Below are 19,783 nucleotides of genomic sequence, written 5' to 3'. Positions count from 1 at the left end.
ATGTGAAAGGAGGACCTCTTCAAATGTTATGACAACTGCACCATTTGAATGTGCACTACCTTTCATAGGTGTGCCAAAGTAAAAAAAATATGACAGCCACAAATGGCCAATGAGAGTCAGAGCCATGTATATAAACCAGTCTTTAGTTCAAGTGATGCTGTACACAGCAACTGGAATAAAAGCTTTTTCCCACCACCCCACCCTTGCTGTGTGAGAAACAAGGCCACAAACACATTTCCTGGACTTCCAAGAGCATCTTCACAGTTTTCAAAGATGGGGGGGCCAGGGGGAGCAACCCATCATTCAATATCCACCAGTTCCACTTCAAAGAAAAGTTTTGCATTTGGTGGAATTCTAAAGTATGCAAGTTAAGGAATTTGTTCTACCGTAGAAGTTACACTTGCAGAGTGGCAGTTCTGAAGAGAGTCGGAACGCAAAGTTCACAGGAATAGGGGGAGGGAGGAACAAAATGTAGTAAGCATTTGCCAATTGTTTGCTGTTGTTACATATCCTATAATTACCTGCTATATAACATTCCCCGCTCCCCAAAGTTCTTCAAGTACATGATCTGTCTGGTTCAGAGTCGGCATCCCCTTCCCTTTAAATATTCAGTCAATGGAGAACACAAGTACTTAAAACTAGAGAGGCAGTTTGACTCTGTTCCAGAACAACTTCAGTTACAATTCCCAGCCACGGGACACGCCACACGGACTGGGCTGCAGCAAGCATTGTCACATGAAGGGGGAAGTGCAATGCTCTAGCCTGCCGCTTCAGTTCCTTATTTCCAGATCCTCTTGCCTCATCTTCAAACATCTTGGCACTGCCGTCATGCCCAATTTTAGGGATCACATTCTATTTGGCAGCACATAGGGATTCAGTTGACCAGCTTAGTGTCAGAGATGTGCTTTGCCCTTGTGGGAAGGGGGCTGCAGGCATTTCTGCCTGTTTGCATCCCATGCTCCCCAAAAATTTTGGAAGAGGGGGGCCACTAGCCATGATGGCTGTGCTCTCCCTCCACAGTTGGAGCAGCGGTGCTGGAGGCCACATCAGGAGAGAAGCCTCTTGTACTCAAATCCCGCTTGCAGGTTTCCCATTGGGGCATCTCTATATATTGTATTTTAAAATGGGGTTTCAGAGTTTTTAGGGGTTTTTGAATGTCTTCTGTAGATTTTTCAATTTCATTGTTCTGTATGGGACAATGACAATAAAGATATATCGTATCGTAACAGGCTGCTGGACTAGATGGGCCATTGGCCTGATCCAGTAGGTTCTGATGTTCTTACCTGCACTTGCCCCATGCTTAGACCTAGGGAATTCCTTCACCAGCACCTGGCTTTCTGAGCCAGAGAATTTTGCACACCCACATTTTTCATCAGATTAGTAGGCTGCTCGGCGGCACACTTTGCAAGGATACTTGGCATCTGGCTGCCCTTTCTTCCCATAAGCCCATTCCGGTTCGATTTCCAGGTGAGCCTTCTCCCCTTTGCTCATGGTCAGCAGAGCTTCGTCCCACTGAAAAAAACACACAAATCTACCTGAGAAACAGGCTGGAAGGATTGTTTTTGACCTGGGCTATTAGAAGATAAGCTGAAACAATAAGGGTGAGTGGCGCAAGTTCCCTCTGCTGGGTAAAGTTAATGAACTCAGCAGGCTAAGACCTTTGTGTTTTGAGGAGGACTAGAGAGCCAGCATTTTTAGGTTAAATGTTTTACAAGATGTCTGTCTTATTGAAAATCTGGTTCAGATGAATTACTGCAAAATCATGTTTAATGAATGCATTCTAGTGCTTTTAAGATTATCAGAAAGGTAGAGACAGACTGATGCAGGATATGTAAAAAAAGGTAAAGGACCCCTGAACTGTTAAGTCCAGTCAAAGGCGACTATGGGGTTGTGGTGCTCATCTTGCTTTCAGGCCGAGGGAGCCGGCGTTTGTGCACAGACGGTTTTCCGGGTCATGTGGTCAGCAGGACTAAACCGCTTCTGGCGCACGGAGGACCGTGATGAGTGCTAGAGCGCACAGAAATGCCATTTACCTTCCCGCCACAGGGGTACCTATTTATCTACTTGCACTGGGGTGCTTTCGAACTGCTAGGTTGGCAGGAGCTGGGACAGAGCAACGGGAGCTCACTCCATTGCAGGGGTTCGAACCGCTGACCTTCCGATCAGCAAGCCCAAGAGGCTCAGTGGTTTAGACCAAAGTGCCACAGCTGTATACGAAGGAGAAGTGATGTCCATCCCACAAGTTTCTGCAGAAGAAGCCACCACTGTCATTGTCCCTACTGTTTGAGCCTCCTGCAAAATGCCAATTGGAAGGAAATAAACAACCCCTTTCTCTGCCTCTCTCTTCCTTAGGGGCTCATTAATACTGCTTCTATATTCTGCCAAAAGCACAACTGATATGACGGAAGCCATTTCTCCTCCTCCCTATTAGATAAAGGAATCAGTTTCCTATTCCCTGGAACCTTTTCAGGAGGCTGTAGCAAAAGTTTGCACCTTCTGCAGAAGATCACCCAAGGGCACATCTCCCTCCCTCTGCACACGCCATAGGAGTCAGGGAAGGGAGAGGTCAGGGACATCCAAAGTTGCGGGTCTCGCTGCAACTTGTTGGCCACTGCACTTGTCAGATGTGACAAGTAGCCCAGGGAGTGTGGAAAGGTAACAAAGGACACACAGAAACAGCCAAATAGTGAAATAAATAAATCCTGGCAATCCTTAAAACGGCATACAGTGGTACCTCGGGTTATAGACACTTCAGGTTACAGACTCCGCTGTTAAGAACTTTGCTTCAGGATGAGAATAGAAATCGTGCTCCGGCAGCGGGAGGCCCCATTAGCTAAAGTGATGCTTCAGGTTAAGAACAGTTTCAGGTTAAGAACGGACCTCCAGAACGAATTAGGTTCTTAACCCGAGGTACCACTGTATACACTTAGGTATCTTAATGCCAATCATCCTAACCTGCGCTCAGGTAAAACATTTAACACCCCCACCTCCTCCCTCCATCTTGGTGGGCAGCATAATCTGTTTCAATGGGCTCTGATGCAAAGACCACCGAGCACAGGAAAGGAAAATGAATTTTGTCAGATGTGCTATGGAGGAAGGCTGACAGACAACATGCATCAGCTTCTCTTCTTGGAGGATTCAAGCAAATAGCCTGACAGCTGCCTGGCAACAGGAGCTCCTCCCTGACGGATGGGCACAGGAGGTGGGAGGCCCAAACACATCCTAGATGCACCCACCCACCCTTCCGCCAGCATACTCACGCCTCGTATCACTTTTCCAACGCCGACTTTGAAGCTCAGTGGTTTTGCAGCTTTCTTTTTCTTTGAACCTGAAACGACACCAACATTCTGGAACTCTTATCCCTCTCCCAGCTGGCTTCTTGCTCTACACCAGCCTCCCCCCACTTGGCGCGCTCCAGATGTTCTGGACAACAACTCCCCACCCGGAAAGTATCGCTGGTGGTCAAGGGCGATGAGAAAGTTTGCCTTCTGCCCAAAGGTCTCAAGGCAACTTAGATACAAAACTAATATTTAAAACATGCAGCAATAATACCAGAAGGTGGTCCCACTGAGCAAGAGTGATGTTTTGGGAGTCCAAAACATCTGGAGGGCACTGCTTTGGGAAAGGATTCCTGAGGAGTCACCCACATTCCAGGTCACGCAAATTCACTAGGTAACTAGGGGGCAAGACTAGCCTGGTCACATGCAGGCAGCCATTCCAACCAAGGAGTGAAGCTGTTTTGATAGTTGCTGAACGCCAACAAAACTCCCACCCCTCTGTGTAACTGCCAAGAAAGGAGTTTCTCAGTCAAAGCTAGTTTGCTAAATATTTAGTGTATAAAAGGAGCATGGAAGACTGAGAAACACTGCGATTTCCATCCCACTCTCCTTTGGAAGCCTGGTGGTGCAGCCTCACGAGGGGAACCTGGCGCAAGATGCACTGGAAGGCAAGCGACATGTGAAACAGCTTCCGTCTACTATATTTCAGGGCATTTTGCACTGAACAAAGGCTCCCTAAATTGGGCTTGAGAAAGAGACATCTGCACCATAGGAGCCAACTCCAGGGGGCCGTGGGTGCTTGGGCACCCCACAATAATACAACTGTGGGGGTGGGGCACCCACAAAGTCATTGAGAAAAGCCAGCACTACCTCTGAGGGAGAAGCTGTTCAGCTCTGCCCTCCGCAGCCAGCTAGCGAGGCACCCTTTTCCGGGCAGGGAGTGGGGGACTCAGACATGGAAAAGGTTGCCTCACTCGCTGTGGCGAGGAGGAGGAAGAGGAGCCGCAGACATTGGGTGTGTGATGTCACAAATCGGGCATCCACAACCCTGAGGGCAAGAGGGCACCCCTGATCTGCCCAAACACCCAGGTCTTTGGGTACAGTACACTTCTAGGCCAGAGGCCAAGCAGACATGCAGAGGTGGCAACAGGGGACCACAAGAAACTCCTGCCTTATACAGAGTCGGACCACTGGACCATCTAGGTCTGAACTGTCTTCTATAGTGAGAGGCGGCAGTGGTTCTCCAGGACTTCAGGAAGAAGTTCTGACTGTGCCCATGAGTGTGTGTGTGTGTGTGTACATATTTGTACGTACATGTGTCAACCCAGACACACTGAATACATCGCATCGGCTACAATACTGTAAGTGGAACACTGCTCATGGAATGGGACTCTGCTTCCTTCTCTCCACTGCAGCTCCTGGGAGAGCTGATGCTGAAGGTCAGGGACCCTCTAGAAGCACATGGAACATGACAGCATGTGGGCTGTAGATTGGGGGTGCGGGAGTAGGAAGAAATCACAGAAATCTCTTTTTCATTCAGACAATGAGACTCAAGTCCATTCAGATCCAACCCATTTGTCAGAAGGCAAAATTTGATTCCCCAGTGCTAAACAGACCATGCCCTCAAGAATCCATGGGGAATGCAAACTGGAATCCCCAGAAGGAAAGAAAAAAAATGCAAACTGCAGCCCAGAAGCAGAGGCGTGGCCTTGTGCAAGACCCGTTCACTTCACAGGCAACACACCTGCTGCATCGTGTTCCCAGGAGATGCTCTGTAGGTGCACAAGGCCACCACCTGGCTAAAGCTAGGCAGGTCTGGGTCTAGTGAGTGACTGGGAACCACAAGTAGAAGCTACCTTGGGTTCCGTGGCAGAAGACAGGTGGGGTATAAATGAGAGAAAATAAAGCTGTGCCTTCAGTCACAGCTACTCTGGTCTTTAAAGCCCACAGCTTCTCCATCTCTGTGAAGAAGAGAAATGCCACCTTTTCTGAACACTTACTTGTCTGAATATTACTATCGAAGACTGTTCCATCTTGCAGCTTCCCTGTATACCAACAGTGAACGACATCGCCCTTTTTGGGAAAGTTGATTTTATCCCCCTTCTTCAGTACTGACTTTGTATATTTTGGGGGGCCCTGAAATGGGAAGAGGGAAGAAACAAGGGAAGAAACAAGGGTCATGCTCCCGCTCTCACTGTTCCAAAAGGTACAGAAGTTGACCAAAGCATCACACAAAAGACAATGAAGAAATGGCTTCTGAGGGCAGAAAGGAAAGACAGCCAACCATTAGCTCTGCTATTTAACATTAAAGCTTCAATATGACTGAGGACAATGCTCCACACAGCTAGCAGATGAGATCACAAAATGATGTGCAGCCATGACCTACGCTGGACAACAGGGTGACGGCTGCAATACTACACACAGTTCCCTGGGAGTAAGCCCTGTGAGATACAATGGGACTTATTTCTGTGAGGATGTGCGTCAGACTGCGAAGTAAGTCACTTAAGACTCTGTGGCTATGTTCAGGGAGGATCTTAAATTCTGAGCTCTTAGAATATGTGCTGAAGTCTGCCTGATTTAAGGTCACCTGTCCAGAAAATGCTGCAACAGATTTGAGAAATCTCCAAGGGAACAGAGTTCCCTGGAGGAAATTGCAAATGGAACCGACAGCTGGTTCCAATCCAGATATTCAAACCCTTCGTGAGGGCATGAACTGGGACTTCTAGGCACACAGCTGCACTTTCTGGAGAGCAGTTCCCACGATTACAGCACTGCATTTTCTCGGTGAGTAAGATCCTGAAATTCTGAAGTGGCTCTTCTATGTCCAGAAGAGGTGCGCCCCCCCTCCTGCCCATTTTGCCTGCTCCCTTACATTCCTGCAAGGGCTGCCTCTTCCCACCAGCCAGAGTCTGCAAATCATACCTGATTGTTCTCCTCACCTACCTCATCCACGGCTTCCTCAGGCTTTGTCTCCTTGGGCTTCTCCTCATCAATCTTGACATTTTTCACTTGCTCTGCTACATGCTCTGGACTCTCAGTACCCTTAAATCTCTAGAAAGAATATGTGTTACATCGGTGAAGAAATTCCTGTCCCAGAGGCATCTGGTTGGCCACTGTGAGAACAGGATGCTGGGTCAGGATGCCGTTGGCCTGATCCAGCAGACTCTTCTTACATACTCATTGTAAAGGAAATACAATCCATATCATTTCGTATACCTTATAAAGGAAGGAAGCCGAGTCACACAGGCCACACCGAGCTTTAACTTACAGGGAAAAGACTTATGGAAAATGCCACAAACCACAGATCCTACAACACTGACTACCAAGCCAGCAAGCAGATGGCTGAGCTTCCTGGAGAGCTCCACCTATCCTGGGCCTTCATAGTCATTTGGTTAACTATATTGATCCACAGCAAATAATTACCAGGTTTTTAGAGAACTTAAGTAGGAGCTTGTATGGCAAAGGACATATCTCCCTCTCCCCACTACTATCAATGGCTACTGAAAATGGATTTGTGTCATAGCTTATTTTAAATAGCCCATTTCTACCTTTCCCCAGCTGATGTTAAACCTCTTACATTTCAGTTAAAAAACTGATACACAGAGCATTTCAGTAATATATGAACATCTTAGGTGGGATCAAGCCTCATGCCGCCCTCTCTGAATGGCAGCAGTTCTCCAGGACTGAAGGCAGAGGTCTCTCCTAGCCCTGCAAGATGCAGGAGAAAAGCAAAGCATTTGTTCTGTCCCCAAGGCAACTGTTTCTTAATTTTGATTTTGTTAATTGTTGTAAGCTGTCCTAGAACCTGCTAGTGAAGGGCAGGTAATAAATTTGATTATTATGAACCTTAGTCACCAAGATTCTAGTAATAAGATCTGCTCAGACATGGCAGGGTACCTACCTTGGTCTCAAAGAGCTCGTTATATGCCGCGATCAGCTGCTCCTTACTGGCCGTCTTGGCCACATTTTTTATCTGTCCTAGTAGTTTGTGCTCTGACAGGAACTAAAAGCAAAACCAAGAGTGTTAGTTCAATACCGGGAAAGAAAGGAGTCACGTCACTCTCCTGCCATGCAACTGGGATTATGGGAAGTGCATTTTACAGAGTGGAATACTCTGCTTGAACCAGACCACATCCAATGAATGAAATCAACTGAAGCCTCTTCTTCCAACCAAGCTCAAAAATCTCACGTGGGCATTCACAGGTAATACCTGGTGGCCACACACTGAGGGTGAACTATAAACCCTGAACACAACCCAGTGGCGGCACAGGACAGAGAGTCAGTACTGGGGACATGCTAATCTTCTCTGTATCGTTCCAATTTTAGTATATGTGCTGTTCATGTATGCAACAACAGTGGCAAGAATTCTTCTAGCCAAAAAATGGAAACAAGGACCAAGGAAAGAAGAGTGGCAGATGAAAATGATGGACTTTGCAGAACTGGCGAAGCTGACGGGGAAAATCCGAAACCAGCATGATCAAGTATTCCAAATGGACTGGAGTAAATTTGTACAATATTTAAGAATACAGTCATACCTCGGGTTACAGCCGCTTCAGGTTGCGTCTTTTCGGGTTGTGGACCGCCAAAACCCGGAAGTACCGGAACAGGTTACTTCCGGGTTTCGGCGGTCGCGCATGCGCAGAAGCGCTAAATCGCACTTTGCGCATGTGCACAATCACAACCTGTGTGTGCGCAGACGCAGGTTGCGAACGTGCATCCTGCATGGATCACATTCACAACCCGAGCATCCACTGTATTGTAAGCAATTAACAACACTAGTAGGGTTGTCTGAAGACTTGTAATGAGAAATTTTATATTTATATAAATTTTGAGATATTTTGCAATGTGTGCAATTATAACTGGAAAATGTACAAAATGCTATAATATGGAGGTTAATAAAGAAATCCATGAGGGGGGGGGGAGGAAAGTCGACAGGCTCTAAAGAGTCAAAGAGGTATAGTGGATAATAATGATGTGAATATATGTTATTAAATGGAAAATTAATAAAAAATATAATAATAAAAAAGGAAAGAGAGCCAGTGCTGCCCTTGTGATCCCCCTCCCCACCCAGCTGAAGGAATCAGCAGCTGTCACCCAACCCCCAACCCAGAGGGATCCCCTGCAAGGGTGGCCTCAGTCGCAGTCCTCAACCGGAGGCTGCTTTGGATCCAGAGTATTTCTTGCAAGGTTATAGGTACAAAGTAGAGACATCACCTTGCCAACAAAGGTCCATATAGTAAAAGCCATGATTTTCTGAGTAGTGATGTATGGAAGTGAGAGCTGGACCATAAAGAAGGCTGATTGCCGAAGAATTGATGCTTTTGAATTCTGGTGCTGGAGGAGACTCTTGAGAGTTCCATGGACTACAAGAAGATCAAACCTCTCCATTCTGAAGGAAATCAGCCCTGAGTGCTCACTGGAAGGACAGATCCTGAAGCTGAGGCTCCAAGACTTTGGCCACCTCATGAGAAGAGAAGACTCCCTGGAAAAGACCCTGATGTTGGGAAAGATGGAGGGCACAAGGAGAAGGGGACGACAGAGGACCAGATGGTGGGACAGTGTTCTCGAAGCGACCAGCATGAGTTTGACCAAACTGCGGGAGGCAGTGGAAGACAGGAGGGCCTGGCGTGCTCTGGTCCAGGGGGTCACGAAGAGGCGGACACGACTAAACGACTAAACAACAACAACATAGGTACAAAAGGCGGCCCTGCAATCAAACAAAACCCCAAAGTTGCTTCTCCTTCGACATTTATTTACGCCCTGCCTTTTCCCCTGTCGCCGATTCAGGGGGCTTACAGATGAAAGCAAAGGCGACTCCATTTGCCAGCGCAGATCCATGAACATAGGAAGCTGCTTTGCCCAGAGTCAGACCCACAACCAGCTCACTGATGTCTACTCTGACCGGCAGCAACAGCCCGGAAGGGTTTCGGGCAGGAACCTTCCCAGCCGCTCAGCCCTTCTGTCTGCAAAGTGGGGGCTCATAACTGGTTGCCAAAACTCTTTGGGGGGAGGCGGACTTGGTCCCTTCATTTCTTTTTGGGGGTGATCTTTATTTTACAATTATAAACGGAGGGGAGCTTTGAATGCCCCACAAAGACAAAAGAAGAGGGGCAGGTGAAAATGCTGGCAAAGCTGACGGGGGAAAATCTGAACATGATCAAGCACTCCAAAAAGACTGGAGTAAATTTATACAATATTTGAAAGATCATTGTAAGCAATTAACAACGCTAGTAGGGTTGACTGAAGACTTCTAATGAGAATTTTTTAAACCTTTCTATATTTATTTGAATTTTTAGTAATGAGTTATATTAGAATTGGAAAACATATAAAACGCTGTGATATAAAGGTTAGCTTTGAAAGCCAGGAGGTGGGAGGGAAGGAAGTCGAAAGGCTCTGAGGAGCCAAGGAAGTCAAGTGGATAATAATAATGATGTTACAGATAGGTAGCCGTGTTGGTCTGCCATAGTCAAAACAAAAAATTTTTTTTCCTTCCAGTAGCACCTTAAAGACCAACTAAGTTAGTTCTTGGTATGAGCTTTCGTGTGCATGCACACTTCTTCAGATACACTGAAACAGAAGTTGCCAGATCCTTCTATATAGTGAGAAGGTGGGGAGGGGTATTACTCAGAAGGGTGGTGGGAATGGGTGGTTGGCAGATAGCTGTGATGAGCCTGTTGACGACTCTTAACGACTGGTCTGAACAAAGACATTGGATTCTTATCTCATTATACATGACAAAGCCATTTTTCACCTTCTCACCCCTTGCTTTTTCCTGTAAGACCTATTGCAGTCGTTAAGAGTCGTCAACAGGCTCATCACAGCTATCTGCCAACCACCCATTCCCACCACCCTTCTGAGTAATACCCCTCCCCACCTTCTCACTATATAGAAGGATCTGGCAACTTCTGTTTCAGTGTATCTGAAGAAGTGTGCATGCACACGAAAGCTCATACCAAGAACTAACTTAGTTGGTCTTTAAGGTGCTACTGGAAGGGAAAAAATTTTTTTTTTGTAATAATAATGATGTGATTATATATGTTTAAAAATGATTTGAATGCCCCACAATGAGAAAGAGCCCTTGGGCGGTGGAGGGCAGGAGCTGGGCTGGCCAAGGGGGCGGCCGGCTGGATGACCTTCGGGGGACCCCGAACACCCTCGCCATTCTGCTCCGTGGATAAGCCCATGCCGCGCGCCACGAGGTCGAAGGAAAAAGGGAGGCGGGAGGCGCTGGCGGGACACGCGCGTTCAGACGTTCTCTCCGCACGCGTGTCGGGCGGGAGGCGGCCCCGCCCGCTCCTCGCGTGTCTCCCGCCCTGGCCGAGAGACAGAGAGAGAGAGAGAGAGAGAGAGAGGCTGCGGCGGCCCCTCCGCCCGACACGCGTGTCCCCGCGAACGTGTGAAGGGAGGCCGAGCGGGCGCCCACCTTGTGCGCCGCCTGCTCCTGCAGGAAGCGGACGATCTCCTTCTTGGGCAGGGCGTCTCCGCGGAGCTCCTCGGGGCTCCAGGGCCGCGCGGGGGCCGCCATGGCCTCGCCTCCTCACACGAGCCGGCGCTCCCTCACGAAGCCGGGACTACATTTCCCAGCGCGCCCGCGGGTGCCTTACGCCGCCGCTTCGCCCGCTCGGCATGCTGGGAAATGTAGTCCGCGCGGGGTGAGCGGAGACCGACCGGCCAATGGCGGAGCTTCTTAAGGGGCCCCCCGGTGCATGCTGGGTAGGGCTCGCTGCGCCTCTGCTGCTATTAGCGCAGCTCCGCTCTCTCTGCAGAGGTCCATAGATATAAAATGCATGGAGGGGGCTGCGAGGGAGGAAGACGGGATGCGTCAAAAGGAAAATGAATGGAGATCTATCGGAAGCTTTGGATCCATGTAACTTTTTTTGGCTGGCTGTGCATTGTTGTGATATTTCGTTTAAGTTGTCCGTTGTTCCTTCAGTTTTTTGTAAACCGTTTAAGTGATATTTTTAATAGGTTAAATGGTATGGAATATATATATGTATATATATAATTGACCCATGTGGACAATTAATAATGCACCCTTCCACAATCAGTAACTGATAATTGTTTTTTTAAATTTTCTACTGTTTTTATTTTATGGTTTTGCTTTCATTGGTGTAAGCCACTCTGCTGTATTTTTTATGACACAGTGGTATGCAAATATATAAAAATATATTATAGTGTAAACCGTCCTGTGATCCTCGGATAAATGACGGTATATAAATTTAAATTATAAAAATAGCAGGATGTGGGTAGGTAAATAGATACTTCAAGGGGACTTTGTATCCCTGTTTCATTTAGTTTTGCTTTGCCAGGTGATAACAGAAACTCCTCTGAAATTTATTGAAATGGGTAACAGTAACAGCACTCCCACCAGAGCAGTAAAAAGCATTCTAGTGCTGACCCTTCGCTGTACAGTTATTTCAGATACGCATTTCATCTCTCGCAAATGCCAGAAGGCTGCTAGTTTTCTCTTTTGCTGGAGAAGCTGAAGGGAGAGAAAAAGAATCCTCTTGGGTTATGTTGTGGGACCTCTGATCTTGCAAAGTTTCTTGCCAAACCAAAACAATGACAGCAGCACCAGGCTTTCCTTTTTATTATTCAAGATATTTTACTTGGCTCCCCCTTTAGGCTTGATAATCCGGTCCTTTCCCTGGCACTGGAACTTCCCACTTCCTTTCCCTCCTCTTACATTCCTCCTGGAGACTCTGATGATGAGACAAAGCTGCTCTTATACAAAGAACTATATATATATATATATATATATATATATGAAATTGTCCAGTAGCACCTTTGAGACCAACTAAGTTTGTTCATGCTCTCCCTATCAGAATAACCATGCATACCAAAGGAGAGAGTATGACAGCCTGTCTGTCTGCCCTTGAACTGCCCTGTGGCAGTTGTGGACTGAGCAGGAATTCCCACGTCTGCTTTCTTGACTGCAGGACTAATTGTCCTTTAGTTATGTTGGATAGATATGAAAGATCTCCCCTGACCAAGAGAGAGGGTCATACCTTTTAAATAACTAGCTTTCCAGGTTGCTGGCGTCATAAACATAAATCTCCATCGGTTGGAGAAAATAACAGAGGCCAACCAGAGAATATTGAGAAGCAAAGCAACTAGTAAGCCTGATCTTTATTGAACTGTTGCAACAGGGTGCTCCCCTCACATGCAGGAAAGGAGGACCCAGAACAAAGGTGTGTCCACCCTTATATAGACATTTTAAATTGCCACCCCCAGAAACATCATACATACATCACGGAAAGGGCGGTCTACAACAGAAATCCGAGTGCCTTGTTTACCTCCTGTCTGGTCTGGCAGGTTACCTGTTAATGCTTACTGGATTGGGTCCCCTGGGGAGCCTGGCCAGTCTTTTGTAATGATAAATACTTAGTTCCTGAGCCAGGTCACAGGCTCACCCTATTCATACACAGATACACCCTTAAGACAGGATTTGTGAATGAAAAGACAATGGGGAGGCTTTTCCATTTTCCTTGACCTTGCAGAAAAATCATTTGGTCAGTTTGGGAGTCAAAATGGTTCCAGGGCTGTTTTCCTGTGCTGTTTCAGACATGTTGTTTATATATTTCTGTATGTGTTTGCTTGGTACATTTATGAACATTTATTAAATATATAAGACCTTAGATTTTTTATTTCACTGGTTAGCTGCACCTTTCAGTACCCAAGTGGGAAACAAAATTCTGTGATGATTTGTAAAAACTAGATAATTCAGTCTGGCAGGTAGCACACTCTGCAACTCCTTCCTATTAATGTCAAGCAGGTGCATCCACTGTCCTCTTTTCGGTGCCTGCTAGGTACATAGAATCAAAGAATTGGTGGAGATGGAAGGGACCCAAGGGCCATCTAGTCCAGCCCCATGCACGTCTGGGATTTCAGCCCTTGGTCACCCATCCAATTCGAAACCATGCTGGCCCCTGCTTATCTGGCAAGGCAAAAGCAAAAACAGGATAAAACATAAATTACTGATAGATAGTAAGGAAAGAGGGGGATTTGCCTTGCCAGACTTGGTTTATTTGGAAATCTGTTTTTGTGTGCGTGTTTTAATTGCAATGTGTAATTTTTGTCGTGTTGGAAAATCAATAAAAAGCAATTAAAAAAAAAAAGAACCACTATTGCAGATATTATTTTAAAAAGAGAAAGTTCATATGATTTTTCCTTTGTTTCAGCCTACTCTCTTGCGGCTTCAAGCTCCCGTACGTTTCAACTTACGGCTCTCCATTACCTTCCTGATCTCGCTCTATCTTTCTTGCAAACGCGGCGAACTCCACTGAAACCAAACTGGGTCGGGAAACAGGCGGCGTCACGATGCGCTCGGCGCATGCGCTCCCGGGCTCCCCTTCACCACGTGAGCCTCTGGGGAAACCCCGCCCAGGCGGCCGTCCGGCCAATCACGGCTGGCAGCCGCCCGGGGCGGGGATGGCGCGGCTTTTTGAGGGCGGCCGAGCGGCCGTTTCAAGATGGCGGCTGCTCCGCTGGCCGCTGCCTGAGGGGAGCCGCTGGTGAGGGGAAGGCGGCGGCGGCATGAGGGGCGGCAGCCGGGGCGACCGGCAAGCGACGCTCTTCCAGGTGTGGGGGACGCCGCCTGCCGGGGCCGAGGCGGCGCCCGAGGAAGCCTTGGAGAAGGAGCCGCCTCCCTCCCCGGGCGGCTTCGCGGGCGGCGCGGCGGGCTCGGTGTGGCTGTTCCCGGCGGGCGGCGGCGGCGCGGAGGAGCGCGGCTACCAGGCCCGGGCGGCGCGGGCGGCGCTCTTCCAGAACACGCTGCTGTGCCTGCCCACCGGGCTGGGCAAGACCCTGGTGGCGGCCGTGGTGCTGGGCAACTTCTACCGCTGGTTCCCCGGAGGGAAGGCGCTCTTCCTGGCGCCCACCAAGCCCCTCGTCGCCCAGCAGAGGGACGCCTGCGCCGCCCTCATGGCCATCCCCGCCCGCCACATGGCCGCCCTCACCGGTGAGGGGGAAGGGGGGGGGCAGCGGGAACGACTACCACTACTACTACTATTAATATGTATTATAAAGAGGGGGGGGGAGCCCAAGGATGGCCCTCTTCATGGGTACCAGGAATTACTATTACTATTATTATTATTATTATTATTATTACTGTTATTATTTATTATAAAGAGGCGGGGGGGGGGAGCCCAAGGATGGCCCTCCTCATGTGTCCCAGGATTTACTGTTGTTGTTGTTGTTACTGTTAATAATAATAAGCGGCTTTATTATTATTTATTATCCAGAGGTGGGTGGGGGATATTGGCAAAACCTATTGGTGTTTGCAACTTTTTGGCTAGTTGCAGGACCTTAGCCCGACCTAGCAGAGTAAACGCAGAATCCACGGAAGCAATTGGCAACTTGGATGCAGGAAGCAGGAACTTCTAGTTATAGGTGTTTATTAGATACAGTGGACTATTTACAGGAACAGAACAGAACACGGATCTTTGACTAACTCTCTCATACAGTTACAGATAGGTAGCCGTGTTGGTCTGCCATAGTCAAAACAAAAAATTTTTTTCCTTCCAGTAGCACCTTAAAGACCAACTAAGTTAGTTCTTGGTATGAGCTTTCGTGTGCATGCACACTTCAGGTATCTGAAGAAGTGTGCATGCACACGAAAACTCATACCAAGAACTAACTTAGTTGGTCTTTAAGGTGCTACTGGAAGGAAAAAAATTTTTTGTTTTCTCTCATACAGGACTCTCAACTCCTGAACTCAAACTTGTACTCATATTCGTACAAACACATTCCAGTTAGTAGGCCATTAATCATTATTCCCATGAGAGAGCTTAACCAATCAGGGAGCTGTCTCCATGCCTCTGTATCACCAGGCAGACTTTCCTCCTTTACATTGCCTTGGCTGTTGACCAAACCCTAATTGACTCTGTGTGAGTAGCTGCATGTATTCAGATTCCCAACAGGGGAGCCCAAGGATGACCCTCCTCGCATATCCCAGGAATTACTATCGTTGTTATTATTATTATTATTACTGTTGTTACTGTTATTAATTTAGTTAAACTCTGACCAATTTAATTACGCAATAATGTGGCCGTGACCCAGAGGGCCACAATAAATATGATAATGTGTAGCCCCAGAAATCCTTGAGTGCGCTTCTAATAGAGAAGTTATGGCAACCTGTTGCTTTATGAAACCGATGATTTTGTAAGTTGCCTCCCCCCAAAATTGGGGCAGAAATATAGCTAATATGTGAATCAGAAAGATACAGCTGTAAGCTAGAACATAAGTTGCTACATGGTGCAAATGGCTGCAGGTAACACAGGTTTCCAACATGCACACTAACACAATGTAACAGCACGTGGTGGGAATCAGAACTTAATCAGCAGAAATTGTGTGTGTGTGTTAAACATGAAATGAGGTAATGATGTGTATGATTGGTGAAAAATGAAATACTTCATTTGAAATTTTATAAATACCACTGCCTGGACCACTGGGCAGGGTTGCAGTTTTGCGGAACGATCTGACTGTAACCTATTGCTTTGCAATAAACAACATTGGAGCCTTAACTCCTCACGTTTCTGAGTTTTATTGGAATAAACTCGGGAGATAAGCTATTTTCTGGCTTACAACAATAATAGTAATAATGAACAGTGGGGGTTAGGAGCCTAATAATAAAAATAAATAAATAAATAAAATTTATTCCCCTTACAGGGGCTCAAGGCAGTTTACGGATAAGATTAAGAACAGCTAAAAACTTGGGGAGACAGTGGAGGAATAAAAACAAGTGGTTGGAGAGTTGCAGCACCTGTCATGGCTTCAGAGGTTGATGCGGGAGAGACACACTTGGGGCAGAGGAAGGCGTACAGTTGCGCTCCTGCAGGTGCACCAGGGCGTTTCTTCTCTGCACTCCTCCCAGCATCATTCCTCCTCTGGTCACTGCTGCGGATGCAGGACCTGATGGTTTTCAGGCACTGCAGAGGTAGGCAAGGGAATCTCAGCTAAAAAATAATAATCAAAGAATTATAGAGCTAGAAGGAATTTCCCTTGGCCAGATTTAGTTCTAGGGCAGTTCACAATAAGCATCTGGACCAATGTCTTCTTTTCACATGTGATATGTGCCATATTTTGCCTTTTGCGCCAAGATGCTCTAACATGGAAAACTGGCTTCAGGCTAGAAATGTAAGGACCCCTTTGTTTTAAGTGTAAGAATGGATCTGTTGGCAGCAAACACTGCTGAAGCGTGGCCTTTCTGTGAATCGCCACTGAAACCATTGTGGGGTTTTAGGTGCCTTTCTAAATGCTTGCTTGTGTTGTTTCAGGAGGTACCCAAGTGGCTGATCGGAAAGAAATCTGGCAAAATAAGAGGGTTTTCTTTCTTACGCCTCAGATAATGGCAAATGACCTTTCCCGTGGAGTGTGTCCTGCAGTGAAAATTAAATGTCTGGTTATTGATGAAGCCCACAGAGCTCTTGGAAATCATGCTTATTGTCAGGTAGGGTGACTGTTTGCAACTTGAAACATAAATTTTTAACTATAAATTTAGATTCGTGGTAAGGGGTTTGATTATGACTTTCTGAGGATTTATGTATGTCAGATCCTTACTTTAAAAGTGATATTAAAAATGCCATGAAGCAAGGGGTTCAAGAAAACTGTTAATTTTGTTAAAACTAACCAGTTCCCAGCCTAGTTGGTTCCTAACTGAATAAGGTTTTGGAGACCAAGTAATCTGAACAAGTGGAAGAGTAGTGGGAAAGTGAAGTTTGTGTCCTGAAAGGTTGTTTTTAACTTGAAGTCTTTCATATGCTGTATTATGCAGAAAAAAGCACTGTACTTTGGGGTTTTCTTATTGCAATATTTACAAGAAGTTTAGCAGCAGAAGTATCAGATGGATGCCTGTTTTGTGCCTCTAGATGGCTCTGAGGTCCTGTGATTTAACTGGGAAGCAAAAGCTAGCTGTCTCAATCCCCAGTTCACAGGTCACCGTAAACAAGTAGAGCATTGCAATCAACATGGCTTTCTGTGCTGCTGGTCTCTTTCTCTTAGCATATAGAAGAAACCAACCATGAACCCTGTATTAGCGTTGCATCCAAGCCAGGAGATATTGTTTGTTCTCTCCAACACCCCCCCATATGTCAGAAACAGCAAGCCAATGAAAAATAAATAAAATGCTGCTCTGATGAGCTTTAGGTGTGAATTAGGAGGGCTTTTGCATGTCATTTGGGAGCCTGTCTTGTAGAATATTCGGATACAGTAGCATAACAGTGGCGATGAAAGCTATTTCTTTCTTCAGGTTGTGAAAGAATTATGCAAATATACGCGGCAGTTCCGTATTTTGGCTCTAAGTGCTACTCCTGGCAGTGACACAAAGGTAATTCAAGTCCTGTTAATCCAAGGACCTGGGGATGAAGGGGCTTGCTTTGGCATCCTATGCCTGTTTAAAATGTGGCTCTTTTTAGGAGGAGGGCGTTATTGGGTTGTTTTTATTTTGATTATATATTTTGTGGTTTTTATGTTGATCTTTTCTGTGAACTGCCCTGAGACATCTGGGTATAGGGCGGTATATAAATTCAATAAATAAATAATAATAATAATAATAATTTATTATTTGTACCCCGCCCATCTGGCTGGGTTTCCCCAGCCACTCTGAGCGGCTTCCATAGAAACCAAAAAACACTAAAATATCACACATTAAAAACTTCCCTGAACAGGGCTGCCTTAAGATGTCTTCTGAATGTCAGGTAGTTGTTTATCGCTTTGACATCTGATGGGAGGGCGTTCCACAGGGCGGGCGCCACCACCGAGAAGGCCCTCTGCCTGGTTCCCTGTAGCTTTGCTTCTCGCAATGAGGGAACCACCAGAAGGCCCTCGGTGCTGGACCTCAGTGTCCGGGCAGAACGATGGGGGTGGAGACGCTCCTTCAGGTATACTGGGCCGAGGCCGTTTAGGGCTTTAAAGGTCAACACCAGCACTTTGAATTGTGCTCGGAAACGTACTGGGAGCCAATGTAGGTCTTTCAAGACCGGCGTTATATGGTCTTGGCGGCTGCTCCCAGTCACCAGTCTGGCTGCCTCATTCTGGATTAGTTGTAGTTTCCGAGTCACCTTCAAAGGTAGCCCCACGTAGAGCGCATTGCAGTAGTCCAAGCGGGAGATAACTAGAGCATGCACCACTCTGGCGAGACAGTCCGCGGGCAGATAGGGTCTCAGCCTGCGTACCAGGTGGAGTTGGTAGACAGCTGCCCTGGATACAGAATTGACCTGCGCCTCCATGGACAGCTGTGAGTCCAAAATGACTCCCAAGCTGCGCACCTGGTCCTTCAGGGGCACAGTTACCCCATTCAGGACCAGGGAATCCTCCACACCTGCCCGCCTCCTGTCCCCCAAAAACAGTACTTCTGTCTTGTCAGGATTCAACTTCAATCCATTAGACGCCATCCATCCTCCAACCACCTCCAGGCACTCACACAGGACCTTCACTGCCTTCACTGGTTCTGATTTGAAAGAGAGGTAGAGCTGGGTATCATCTGCATATTGATGGACACCCATCTCGCTGAAGCCCCCAGTCAGCTGGTGTTCCACTTGCACCATCTGTGGCACCTCTGAATGCCAGCTGCTAGCAATTGCGAGTTGGGAGAGTGCTTCTGTCCTGCTCAAGGCCTTTGGGACAACTGGTTGGCGGGTGTGAGAACAGGGTGCTGGACTTGCGTCCTTGTGATAATATTATTAATCTAACCTAGGGATGTAAATGTTACAAGACATAGTGCAGGCCTGTCCAACAGCTCAACAACTTTGGTCCTTCTTTCCAAAAAAATCTCAACTCTGGTCATTCCAATGGGTACATCACTGCCAGTTTATTTATAGTGGGAGCAGATCTCAGTCTCTTGGAAGTTGGACACCCCTGATACAGTGTAATATATAATAACATATAGTATCTACATTAAACGACAGTTCTACCTCCGGTTGCGAACGGGATCCGTTCCGGAGGTCCGGCTGGATCCCGAGGTTTTCGCAACCTGAGGATCACTGTTACACACATGCGCGTGGTGGTAGAGCACTACTGCGCATGCGCGGGGGGATGGACACTTCCGGGTTTGCCGCTTTTGCAACCTGAAGTTTGCATTACCCGAGGGCAAGGTAACCCGAGGCGCTACTGTATGCCCGATTTTTACTGTGCTAACATGATGCTAAGTAAAATACAGCCAGATGGTGACTTTTTACCATTTCTTTGCAGGCTGTGCAACAAGTTATTTCCAACCTGCTGATTTCACACATAGAACTATGTACTGAAGATTCTCCTGACATCCAGCCTTACACTCACCAGCGGCAGGTTGAAAAATGTGTTGTTCCACTTGGGAAGGAGCTGGCTGAAGTTCGTAATGCTTACATCAAGGTGAGTCAGAAACTTCGTATTGCGTGGGTAAGAATGGCAGCAGGCAGGACTTCAGAGCAGAAATGGTGGCGAAACATTTGTTGAAAGCAGCTTGTTTTTATTCTTCTAAAGAGGCGTCTTCATTTGTTCTGTGAAACTGGATTTGTTTTTGGATTTGT

At 47.0% G+C, this 19,783-nt stretch overlaps 2 protein-coding genes across 3 annotated transcripts in view; one reads left to right on the top strand and one right to left on the bottom strand.

The window, feature by feature from the left end:
• Window positions 1-125: 125 nt before the first annotated feature.
• Window positions 126-10,911, bottom strand: FKBP3 (FKBP prolyl isomerase 3). 2 transcript variants are annotated; one of them, XM_083620745.1, is made up of 7 exons: window positions 10,702-10,911; window positions 7,180-7,281; window positions 6,222-6,329; window positions 5,279-5,414; window positions 3,261-3,328; window positions 1,415-1,512; window positions 126-354 (listed from the first exon to the last, which is right to left on the bottom strand). In XM_083620745.1, the coding sequence occupies exons 1-7, from the start codon at window positions 10,801-10,803 to the stop codon at window positions 300-302; spliced, it is 669 nt and encodes a 222-aa protein (XP_083476871.1). In that variant the 5' UTR covers window positions 10,804-10,911; the 3' UTR covers window positions 126-299. The 2 variants fall into 2 exon arrangements, with proteins under 2 accessions (XP_083476871.1, XP_083476872.1); XM_083620746.1 differs by lacking the exon at window positions 3,261-3,328 and having other exon boundaries at window positions 10,702-10,864.
• Window positions 10,912-13,799: 2,888 nt separating this feature from the next.
• FANCM (FA complementation group M) overlaps window positions 13,800-19,783 on the top strand; it is a 52,273-nt gene continuing 46,289 nt past the window's right edge. The window contains exons 1-4 of the mRNA XM_083609286.1: window positions 13,800-14,238; window positions 16,556-16,728; window positions 17,527-17,604; window positions 19,467-19,625. Coding sequence (XP_083465412.1) covers window positions 13,815-14,238; window positions 16,556-16,728; window positions 17,527-17,604; window positions 19,467-19,625 — 834 coding nt within the window. The 5' untranslated portion in view covers window positions 13,800-13,814. The remainder of the gene's footprint in view (window positions 14,239-16,555; window positions 16,729-17,526; window positions 17,605-19,466; window positions 19,626-19,783) is intronic.

Source organism: Podarcis filfolensis (assembly GCF_964270895.1).
Source record: "Podarcis filfolensis genome assembly, chromosome: 1".
Taxonomy (NCBI): Eukaryota; Metazoa; Chordata; class Lepidosauria; order Squamata; family Lacertidae; genus Podarcis; species Podarcis filfolensis.
Note: the sequence above shows the minus strand (reverse complement) of the source record. Positions and strands in the feature narration are given on the sequence as shown.